This window comes from Oryctolagus cuniculus, chromosome 11, assembly GCF_051225735.1.
Source record: "Oryctolagus cuniculus isolate XC-2025 breed Fujian yellow rabbit chromosome 11, ASM5122573v1, whole genome shotgun sequence".
NCBI lineage: Eukaryota > Metazoa > Chordata > Mammalia > Lagomorpha > Leporidae > Oryctolagus > Oryctolagus cuniculus.
The window spans coordinates 54,093,644-54,105,937 of NC_142877.1; the positions used below are offsets into that span (position 1 = coordinate 54,093,644).

Sequence of the window (12,294 nt, forward strand, 5' to 3'; positions counted from 1 at the left end):
AACAACCTGTAGTATTTATTACATTTTCATAGGAGGAAAATAGACAAAACTGTTTAAAAAGATTAGATAGGGGAGATAAGAATGAAAAGGATAAGAAATACTGGAATATACTAAAATCCTAGCCTCTTCACTAAGCAATTTTCACTAAATGAAACTGGTCAAAGATCCACATGCAGGACAGAAAACAAAAAAAATATGGTAACACAATCAACAGCATGGTATGACTTTATGAATTAAGGTATATAATGTGGTAAAAACAAAACCAGAGACATACAAACTTTCCTCTTGTAAAAATGGCTTTTATCATGGATGATGGGTCAAAGTAACCACTTCCCTAAAAATCTGTAAGCAGATGAGGTGAGGGTAGGGTAGTAGAGGGAGTCTGTAGGTCAATCAACACTGAAAACATCTCAGGTCAGCCCACACAGCTGCAGAGCTTGGCTCTACAGTCTATGAACGAGGGTGCATGAGACTGCAGCTGGCACATGGCTTACAGTTTACACAGCCCATTATTTTTTTTACATTATATTTTCAGTTATAAGTTTAAAATGTTAATAACAGTTACAATTCTTGACTATCAGAACAGGGATTTAAAACCAATAATAAGCCCAAGAATTAAATATTAATTCCGATGGCATCTCTAGCTGTCCTGCTCTATTATTTAGATAGTATACCAAACAAGGTCTACTAAAACTCAAAAAAGATAAAAATCAGAAGCCAGTGTTGGGGTGCAATGGGCAAGCCACCACTAGTAATTTGGACATCCCATGCTGCAGTGCCAGTTGGAGTCCTGGTTGCTTTGCTTCTGATCCAGCTCACTATTAATGCACCATGGAAAGCAGTGGGAAAAGGCAGATGATGCAGTTCCTGGCTTTGACCTGGCCCAGCCTCAGCTACTGAGGCAATTTGGGGAGTCAACCAGCAGGTCAAAGGTCTCTCATTCTGCCTTTCAAATGAATGAATAAATGAATAAACAAGTAAATCTTAAAAAAAAAGAAAAGAAAAAAACCCAGGATTGGGGGCCAGTGTTGTGGCATAGTGGGTTAAGCCACCACCTACAGTGCTGGCATCCCATTTGGGCACTGGTTCAAGTCCAGGCTGCTCCACTTTCAATCCAGCACCCTGCTGGTATGCCCAGAAGGCAGTGGAGGATGGCCCAAGTCTTTGGGTCCCTGTACAAATATGGCAGACCCTTAGGAAGCTCCTGGCTCCTGGCTCCAGCCTGGCACAGCCCTGGCAGTCTGAAGAAGGGACCAGTGGACAGAAAACCTCTCTTTCTGAATCTTCTTTTTAACTCTGCCTTTCAAGTAAATAAAATAAATCTTAAAAAAAAAAAAAAAAAAAAATCAGGCTACAAAGTTTCATATACAAAGACATTTTTTCAAATAATTACTTTATGTTACAAAGTAATTTTTAACTAGTAATGAAAATTATGTTTCAATTTATGTTACAAATAATTTATGTTACAAAATAAATTTTAACTAGTAATGAAAATTATACTATGATCTAATAGAAACTAATCTCAAAAATATTTACAGCACCTATCTTACCTGAAAATGACTATATGAAGGTGGTTATGCTATTTACATATCTGTTCAGAAACCATCATTCACTGAATCTTCAGAATGCACTGATTATACCCAATGCACAACACATCAGGTTCAAACAGCCCTCAGATCTCATAATCTTACCCTTCACTGAGAGGGACTTACAGTCTCAATCCAGGCAAAAGAAAAATAGAATGAAGGGAGAAATGAATGATAGAAGACAGAAAGGAGGAGAAAGATCAAGTATGAAAGGTAGAAAAATGCCTGGACTTCTGAATGTTAGTCCTATTCTCTCTTAGTAGGACTAGTGATCATCATCGGGCTGTCTCAGGGCTAATACAGACAATCCAAAAGGGCTCTCCAAAAGCTATTTTCCCTTTGAATAACAATGATTAGGGAAAAAAAAAAGAGAAGAAAAAAGATAAAGTTCTGGTAGTGGTCACTCAGAAGCAAAGATTTAGGTCATTGGTCAAAAGCTTTTTAGGGGACGGTGCTGTGGTGTAGCGGGTAAAGCCGCTGCCTGCAGTGCCGGCGTCCCATATGGGCACCAGTTTGAGTCCCGGCTACTCCACTTCCCATCCAGCTCTCTGCTATGACCTGGGAAAGCAGTAGAAGATGGCCCAAGTCTTTGGATCCCTGCACCCACATGGGAGACCCAGAAGAAGCCCTTGGCCCCTGGCTTCGGATCGGCGCAGCTTCGGCTGTTGCGGCCAACTGGGGGAGCGAGCCAGCGGATGGAACACCTCTTTCTGCCTCTGCCTCTCTGTAACTCTGCCTTTCAAATAAATAATAAATAAATCTTAAAAAAAAAAAAAAAAAAAAAGCTCTTCAGCTTTATCTGTAGGGTCAGCATTAGTGTATTTATGTATTATTTCTGTAAAGAAAACTTAACCACCACCACTATTCAAATATAAGAAAAGCCGGCGCCGTGGCTCAATAGGCTAATCCTCCACCTTGCGGCGCCGGCACTCCGGGTTCTAGTCCCGGTTGGGGCGCCGGATTCTGTCCCGGTTGCCCCTCTTCCAGGCCAGCTCTCTGCTGTGGCCAGGGAGTGCAGTGGAGGATGGCCCAGGTGCTTGGGCCCTGCACCCCATGGGAGATCAGGAAAAACACCTGGATCCTGGCTCCTGCCTTCGGATCAGCGCGGTGCGCCGGCTGCAGCGGTGGCCATTGGAGGGTGAACCAACGGCAAAGGAAGACCTTTCTCTCTCTGTCTCTCTCTCTCACTATCCACTCTGCCTGTCAAAAAAAAAAAAAAAAAAAAAAAAAAAAAAAAAAAAAAAAAGAAAAAGAACTGTACTTGTGTGGTTTTGAATAATGTGTCAAATTACAGTAAACCTACCCTGTCTCCCCGCTACTATAGGGACACCTTTTTTATATGCAGAGATGACCTGTCACTTCTGGATTTCTTACTGTACTTTTACCTCTTTCAGCAAGATAGAGCAGACAAAAGTAAGTGCCAGTAAAGGAAAAACCATGCATTCATCTAATGTATTTTTAAGAGAATCATTCGTATGCATCACTACTTCTAAAAATTGCTTTTAGTGTATAACAAAGATGTCTATCCTTCCTAAGTGTTTAAAAGGAAATCCCCACCCCAGAGCTGTGACTATGTTGCAGCTGGCTTAAGCAGAGGTTCATCATGCCAGCACACCATATAAGAGCACTGGTTCACTGGCCGGCACCATGGCTCAATAGGCTAATCCTCCTGCGGCACCAGCACACCAGGTTCTAGTCCCGGTTGGGGCGCCAGATTCTGTCCCGGTTGCTCCTCTTCCAGTCCAGCTCTCTGCTGTGGCCCAGGAAGGCAGTGGAGGATGGCCCAAGTGCTTGGTCCCTGCACCTGCATGGGAGACCAGGAGGCACCCCAACCGGGACTAGAACCTGGGTGCCGGCGCTGCAGGCGGAGGATTAACCTATTGAGCCACTGCGCCAGCCTCTGCCTTTTAAATACATATATACAGGGCCACTGTTGGGGCACAGAAGGTTAAGCCTCCATCTGCAGTGCCAGCATTCCATATGGGCACCTGTTTTGAGTTCTAGCTGCTCCCACTTCTGATCCAGCTCCCTGCTAATGTGCCTGGGAAAGCAGAGGAAGAAGGCTCAAGTCCCGGGGCCCCTGCACTCATGTGGGAGACCCAGAATAAGTGCCTGGCCAAGTCCCAGCCATTGTGACTATTTGAGGAGTGAACCAGCAGACGAAAGATCTCTTTCTCTCTATCTCTCCCTTCCTCTTTCTCTGTAGCACTGCCTTTCAAATAAATAAATCTTAAAAGGGGGGAGGGGGGGCGCCTGGTGCTGTGGTGTAGCAGGTAAAGCTGTCGCCTGCAATGCTAGTAGCCCCTATGTGCACCAGTTCAAGTCCCGGCTGCTCTACTTCTGATCCAGCTCTCTCTTGTGGCCTGAAAAAGTAGTAGAAGATGGCCCAAGGCTTTGGGCCCCTGCACCCATGTAGGAAACCCAGAAGAAGCTCCTGGCTCCTGGCTTCAGATCGGTGCAGCTCCAGTTGTTGCAGCCAACTGGGGAGTAAACTATTGGATGGAAGACCTCTCTCTCTCTCTCTGCCTCTCCTCTTTCTGTGTAACTCTGACTTTCAAACAGATAAATAAATCAATCTATTTTTTTTAAAAGAACGTTTTAGGAAATCCTTATAAAAATGACTAACTTTCCAGAGGTCATCCTGAAAAACAATTCCATGTGATCTACGTGCCAAAAAAAAAAAAAAAAAAAAAAGCAACTGCAAGAATGAGATCTGACGAGAGATTACCATATATTATTAGCTCATGTCTACATAAACACAAATATAAGAGATTTCTCTATCTCTTGTATGATAGCAAATAGTTTCCACAATTCCTAATGATCTGTTCTGAACATTTAGTGCTGGCTTTTCAGTCAAACTGCCTGGGTTCAATTCTTGGCTCAAGCAGTTAACTAGCTATATGCTCTTGGACAGGTTTAACATTTTAAATATCTATATCCTTTATCTATACATAAACCAACATTATGATGCGGTGGGTTAAGCTCCCTCCGGGGATGCCAGCATTCCATATGAGATCAGCTGTTCCACTTCTGATCCAACTCCATGCTTTGCATCTGGGAAAGCTGAGAAAGATGGCTCAAGTGCTTAGGCCCTGCATCTACCTGGGAGACCTGGATGGAGTTGTGGGCTCCTGGCTTTGTCCTGGCTCAGCCCAGGACATTGTGGCTACTTGGGGAATGAACCAGCGGGTAGAATATGTGTCTCCTCCCTCTCTCTGTAACTCTGCCTTTTAAATAAATAAATCTTTTTTTTTTTTTTAAATAGCAAACAAGCAATAGATATACCTGTACCTATCTCATAGGGCTATGAAAATTAACACATGTTAAGTCTTAAGGAGCACAGCTTGAGATGTTAAGTAATCAATATATGTTAGCAACTGCTTGTTGAATACTCTAGTTAATGGAAGTCATTTCAATTCCTTAGCTTCAAGTAACATATTGTAACATTACAAAAATCAGTTAACATTTTTAACCAAGAAAAACTTGTTCTCTAAAACACTCAATTAATAAACCAAACAGTGTTTAGACACCAGATTTTATATTAGAGAGTCTATTCTATTATTAAAAAAAAATCTGGGCCGGCGCCACGGCTCACTAGGCTAATCCTCCACCTTGCAGTGCTGGCACACCGGGTTCTAGTCCCCATTGGGGCACCGGATTCTGTCCTGGATGCCCCTCTTCCAGGCCAGCTCTCTCCTATGGCCAGGGAGTGCAGTGGAGGATGGCCCAAGTACTTGGACCCTGCACCCCATGGGAGACCAGGATAAGTACCTGGCTCCTGCCATCGGATCAGTGCGGTGCGCTGGCCGCGGCGGCCATTGGAGGGTGAACCAACGGCAAAAGGAAGACCTTTCTCTCTGTCTCTCTCTCTCACTGTCCACTCTGCCTGTCAAAAAAAAAAAAAAAAAAAAAAAAAAAAAAAAAAAAAGAAAGAAAAGAAAAAAGAAAAAAAAAAGTCTGATTCCCAAGTCCATCTATCTTCAACTCTGACGTCAAAGGGTATATGTGAATTCTAAATCAAATTATTCAGGTTTTATAAAATACAAACAATCTTTTTATTGAGTCAGCCAGTAAGTATTGCTATTAATACAATAGCAAACACTGGTAGCAAGAACCACTGGGAATTGTTTAAAATAAATTCCAGTTATGATATTTATCTTACCGATTTTTTTGGAATGGTCGACCCATATTCATAGCAGCAGCATTTGTTTTAAAAGATCCTGGTGAATTAAAGCCATTCATAAAACTACCATTGGGAAAGGGAGCCTAGAAGAAAATTTTAATGTTTAAACAATATTAATGGTAAAGGTAAAGGCAAAATCTGGTGTAAGGGTCAAATGAAACCTCAAAGAGCTAACCTACTACCAATTTCTTTTACAAGTCAAAAATGATTCAAAATGTTAACTATTTACTTTACAATATTTACTTCAAGCACCACTTGATTCACAAACAACAAATTGCTAGTTCATTACTTAATGAACATCATTCTCTGACAAAATTTCACATTAAGTAGTATTTTAAATCCTTTAAACTATAGGAACCATATAGTCATATATATGTATGTTTGGTAAGAAGAATCAGATACCCATCTCTATTTAAAAGTCAGAAAGTATTGAAATCAACACAAAAACAACAACACCTCAATCTGGTTTCTTAAAATTTATGCTTGAATTAAAAATATTTTATTTTATATTATTCCATAAAGATCTCACTTACCAGTGGCGTTTCAAAGTAAGGTGCAGGATTTGGAGACCAAGACTGAGGCACAATACTGTAGACTGAGTACTGCTGGTGAGGATTATATACAGGCTGCATAAAGACTGGTGAGGCATATTGTGCTTGAGTTTGAATGGGCTGATTATACATACTAGCATCCATTAATCGATAACCATTCTTTGCAAAAAAAGTATTGATGGCTTTTATCCTTGCCTACAAGCAAGAAGAACACAATAATTAATGATTAAATGTCAAAAAAAAAAGTGCTTGCAGGGTACAGAATATACACAAAAAGGTTAACACACAAAAGTCAAAATAGTAAAACTAATAGCAAGGTATTAATATTCAAATTATAAAAACATACATGAGACTCAAGAATCCTAGAGAAATGAGTTAGAGAAATGAAAAGAGTTCACAGAAAAAAAGTCATAGAAATGACTAAAACATATGAAACAGATAATCTTTATTTGTAAGAGATATAATTTAAAATGAGCTATATGAAAAAATGCCCAGTTATCAACCATTAGAAAAACGCTACTTAAAGCAACATGACAGTACCACATATATGAGAAAATTATCAACAAAAAGAATAAGTATTCAAAGAACATGGGAATCCTTTCACACTATTAGTGGGTAAGTTAGTATAGTCATTATTCAAAACAGTATGGAGGTTCTCCAAAAGCTTAAAAATAGAGCCATAATGTAATCTAGTAATCCCACGAGTGGCTATAAACCCAAAAATGAAATGAGTATGTTGAAGAGAAAACTACTCTAAATGTTTACTGCAGCATTATTCACAATAGTCGAGATATGGAAACAAACTAAATGTCCACTGATTGGTGAACAGATAAAGAAAAATGCATATACATACATGTATACATACATGGAAGTATACATACAATGGAAGATGATTTATCCTTTAAAAGAGAAGGAAACAGTATCATCTATAACAATATGGATGAACCTGGAGGACACCATGCTACATGAAATAACCCAAGAACACAAATACTGCATGATCCCACTTGTATGTATGTATATGTACTCAGTAGAGAGAGTAGAATGGAGGTTACCAGGACTAGGGTTGGGGAATGGGAGGCAATGGGAAGAGAATGGGAAGATGCTGGTCAAGGATCACAAAGTTTCAGTCAGAAAATAGGAATAAGTTATGGAGATCTATAATTAAATATAATGCATTATACATTTGAAAACTGCTAAGAAAGTAAGGGGGATCAACTAAAGGCACAGAACAGCAGTTGAGAGGCTACTCCAATAGTTCAAGCCTATATAATAGCAATACTGATGGAAAGAAGTTTTAATAGCAGGGTTCATGAGGCCTGAGAACAGTAAAGACAGTAAGGAGGTGTAAGCAGTTCCTAAGTTACCAAGTGATTGCATTTTAATGTCATATGCAGTTGAGATGAAGTTCAAAGTACAGAGCATGCTTTTCATCTTTGTTACTTAAAATTATTACTACTACTGATTATGAGATCTGGAATTATAAGTTGTGAGAAGTCATGTTTTGTTTTGTTTTTTTAAATTGCTGTATGTGAAGTATTTAAATACTTTTTATTAACTATTTTTTAAAAGTAGTATGTAACACAAAACAGAAACTTCCTTAAAATCACTGAGCTGTCTGTATTTTTAAAATGATCAATTCATAACATTTTTTTGTTTCTCACTCTCCTTGTTTAATTTACAAGTATTTCTTACCATGATTGGCTTGCCCTGAAAAGTTTTAACTTCTTCTCTTAAGTATTTAAAAGCCTGTTAACAAAGCAGAAAGAAACTCATTAGCACTCAACCATTTCATTAAAGCCATTTCTACCTATCAAGATTTTTGGTAGCAGTAACTATTTTCTGAACTAAACAAAAAATTTTGAAGGTGATTCCATTGTGCAAGGCAGCAGGGAATGAAAAACCAAAAATTTAAGACATTGTCACTGAAGTTTATGTTCACTGCAGTAGAGTTACTACAGATTATTACAGATAAGATGCAAAAGACTGAAAAATTTCATGGGCTACATATTAAAATAAAAAAAAAAAAGGGTATGTGTGTGTGTGTCAGCATTTTGTGGTGTATCAGGCAAAGCCATTGCCTGTGATGCTGGCATCCCATTTGGGCGCTGGTTCGAGTTCCAGTTGCCCTACTTTTGATCCAGCTCCTTGCTCATGAGCCTAGGAAAACAACAGAAGATGGCTCACGTACTTGGACCCCTCCCACCCTGTGGGAGACCTGGAGAAGCTCCTGGCTTCTGCCTGACTGCTGTGGACATTTAGGGAGTGAACAAATGGATGGAAGGTCTCTGAGCTTTAAAAAAAAAAAAAAAAAAAAAAAACCACCACACCTTATGGGCTCACTGGCGCCAGAGTTGTGATGTAGCAAGTGAAGATCATGCTTATAATGCAGGCAATCCACTTGGGAGCACTGGTTTAGTCCCAGATGCTCCACTTCTGATTCAGCTCCCTGTTAACACACCAGAGAAAGCAGCAGGAGACAGCTAAAAACATGCCAACCATGTGAGACCTGGAGTACTGATGCTCTTGGCTTTGGCCTGGACCACCACTGGCTGCTGTGGCCAATTGGGAAGTGAACTAGCTGATGAAAGAGATCTGTTTCTCCCTCCATCCCCTCTCTCTGTTGTCCTGCCTTTCAAATACATAAATGAATAAATCTGTAAAGGGGGGGGGGGCAGTATTGTGGCATAGCAGGTTAAGCTGCCACCTATAATGCTAGCAACCCATAAGGGTGCTGTTTCTGAGTCTTGGCTGCACTACTTCCCATCCAACCCCCGGCTAATGGGCCTGGGAAAGCAACAGATGGCCCAAGTGCTTGGGCCTCTGCACCCACATGGAAGACCTGGAAGAAGCTTCTGGCTCCTGGCTTTGGACTGGCCCAGCCACAGCTGTTGCGCCATATAGGGAGTGAACCAGCAGATGGAAGATCTCTCTCTCTTTTGTAATTCTGCCTTCCAAATAAATAAAATAAATCTTGGAAAAAAAAAAAAAAGATTCAGTCTTCTAAAATGAAGAACTAAAAAAAAATTTTTAAAGATACAGTTCTGTTTCAAAGGAATATTATTGCATTCTCTCTCTCTCTCTTTTTTTTTTTTAATTTGACAGGCAGAGTTAGATAGTGAGAGAGAGACAGAGAAAGGTCTTCTTTCTATTGGTTCACTCCTCAAATGGACCCTACGGCCGGCACTGCGCCGATCTGAAGCCAGGAGCCAAGTACTTCCTCCTGGTCTCCCGTGCGGGTGCAAGGGCCCAAGCACTTGGGCCATCCTCCACTGCCTCCCGGGCCACAGCAGAGAGCTGGACTGGAAGAGGAGCAGCCGGGACTAGAACCCAGCGCCCATATGGGATGCTGGCACCGCAGGCAGAGGATTAACCAAGTGAGCCATGGAGCTGGCCCTGAGCACCTGTTGAATCCAGTATTATTTCTCTTATCTTTAATAAGCCATGAGAACAAAGACTGAAAACCATTAAGTCAAAATTCCAAAAAATTTCCTATTTACTGTGGGATTAATCTATTAGCAGAATGTCGTAACACAGCAGGTTAAGGTCATGGCGTAGAATGCCTGTATCATATATTACAGTATCTGGCCAATGTCCCTGCCACCAACATGGGAGTCCTTGGATAAATCAATTTCCTGATTCTTGGCCTTGGCCTGGCCCATCCTTGGCTGTTGCGGGTATCTGTTGAGTGAACCAGCATATGGAATGCCTCTTTCTCTCCATTATTCCTTACCTGTTACTCTTTTAAATAAATAAATCTTAAAAAAAAAAAAAAAACAAATCAAGAAAGCCTACTAGAAATACCAGTACATGGTTCACTTTTTATTATTTTTTAAAGATTTTATTTATTTCAAAGTCAGAGTTACAGAGAGAGAGAGAGAGAGAATATTAAGATCTTCCATTTGCTGCTGGTTCATTCTCCAAATGGCAGCAATGGAAAGGACTAGGCCAGGCTGAAGTCAGGACCCTAGAACTATATCCAGGTCTCCTATGTGGGTGGCAGGGGCCTAACCCCTTGGACCATCTTCTGCTGTCTTTCTGGAACTGGCTTATTTCATTCAATATGATGTCTTCCAGTTGCATCAATTTTGTTGCAAATGGTAGAAACTCATTCTGTATAGCTGAATAATATTCCATTGTCTGTGGTGTGTGTGTAAATATATACAAACACACACACACACACATCACATTGTCCTTAACCATTGCATCTGATGATGGACACCTTGGTTGACTCTAAATGCTGACTACTGCGAACAGTGCTGTACATGCTGGTACAGGTATCTCTTTGAAACACTGTGTTCAAGTCTTTTTGGGTACATACTCATAGTACTGAGATTGCTGGACCATATGGCAAATCTATTTCTAATTTTTAAAGGAGTTTTCTACAGTGGCTACACTGACACACCCAGGTCATCCTCTGCTGCCCTCCCAGACACACCAGCAGGGAGTTGGATCGGTAGTGGAGCAGTTGGAACTCAAACCAGCGCCATTTGGGATGCCAACATTGCAAGCAGCAGCCTAACCTGGTAGGCCACAACGCTGGCTCTGGGTATTTCTTCACTCCATTCATCACTTCCATTGTTGTACCCATAGTCCTACTGGTTTAGTTTGCTATTGCTGCCTATGTTTTGGGGGTCTTTATCCAAGAAGTCACCTCCTATACCAATGGCTTGGAATGTTTCCCCTACATTTTCTTCCAGCAAGTTGAACTTCATAGTTTCAGTCTTATATTCAGGTCTTTGATTTATCTTGAGTTCAGTTTTGTATACAGTGAGAGGTATGGATCTAATTTCACTCTTCTACACATATACATCCAGTTATGCCAGCATCATTTGTTACTCTACTTCTCCACTTTATAGTTTGAGCACTTATGTCAAAAGTCAGTTGGCTGTATGTATGTAGACTAATTTCTGGGTTCTCTATTCTGTTCCATTGATCTATGTATTGGTTTTTATGCCAGTACCATGCTTTTTTAATTATGACAGTTTTGTAGCTTTTTTTTTTTTGAGGTTTTGAGATTTTATTCAAGTTTTATTTATTTTTTATTTATTTATTTATTTTTATTTTTTGGCAGGCAGAGTGGAAAGTGAGAGAAAGAGACAGAGAGAAAAGCCTTCCTTTGCTCCAATGGCTGCCGTGGCCGGTGCGCTGCGGCCGGCGCACCGCGCTGATCCGATGGCAGGAGCCAGGTACTTATCCTGGTCTCCCATGGAGTGCAGGGTCCAAGCACTTGGGCCATCCTCCACTGCACTCCCTGGCCACAGCAGAGAGCTGGCCTGGAAGAGGGGCATCCAGGACAGAATCCGGTGCCCCGACGGGGACTAGAACCTGGTGTGCCGGCGCCGCAAGGCAGGGGATTAGCCTAGTGAGCCGCGGCGCCGGCTCAAGTTTTATTTTAAGTGATGTTAATTACAGCATTTGAAGGGGACGATCTAATTCCACACATGATGGAACTCTAAAAGGTACCATTAAATTGCTAAAAATTAAACTGAGTGGTGAGAATATGACAGAAGGCCAATTTAGATTCTGGGTGTTGTTACCAGAGGATTACAATCACACTGGCTCTGCCCCATGTGCAGCCAGAGCTCCTGGCAGTGATTTCATTCTCTGAGCCATACGGGAAGGATCAGAGCCCTGAATCATTGGCTGTATCACAACCACCCTACACCACTCCAGGATGGCATGAAAGACACAGCTACCACACCCAGCAAACTACTTTTGGTGTAAAAGAGGTAACAATGGACTGGCATGGGAAAAGATCATAAAGATCTGTCTAAAAACGCCCCCTTTTGGATGAGTCTTTACACACCATCAAGCAATAAGCCTCTCATCAGTAGGGATAGGAGACCAAGGTTCAAGTCTCAGCTAGTCACAATTTCATTCATTTACTCAGTAAGGACTTTCAAAGTGGCTACATATTATCAGTTTCCACTTGCATCCACTTCTAGAAAAAAGAAACCTGCCCCCAAGCCTGCAA

General features: G+C 41.1%; 1 protein-coding gene across 24 annotated transcripts in view; it reads right to left on the reverse strand.

The window, feature by feature from the left end:
- LARP4 (La ribonucleoprotein 4) overlaps window positions 1–12,294 on the reverse strand; it is a 63,263-nt gene that overhangs the window by 12,969 nt on the left and 38,000 nt on the right. For 21 of the 24 annotated variants that reach the window (XM_051846280.3, XM_051846279.3, XM_070052237.2 and 18 more), the window contains 3 exons: window positions 8,013–8,066; window positions 6,303–6,515; window positions 5,749–5,852 (listed from right to left, as the gene is read on the reverse strand). In XM_051846280.3, the coding sequence (XP_051702240.1) occupies window positions 5,749–5,852; window positions 6,303–6,515; window positions 8,013–8,066 (371 nt within the window). The remainder of the gene's footprint in view (window positions 1–5,748; window positions 5,853–6,302; window positions 6,516–8,012; window positions 8,067–12,294) is intronic. The other 3 variants (XM_089308332.1, XM_089308331.1, XM_089308329.1) reach the window with 1 other exon arrangement.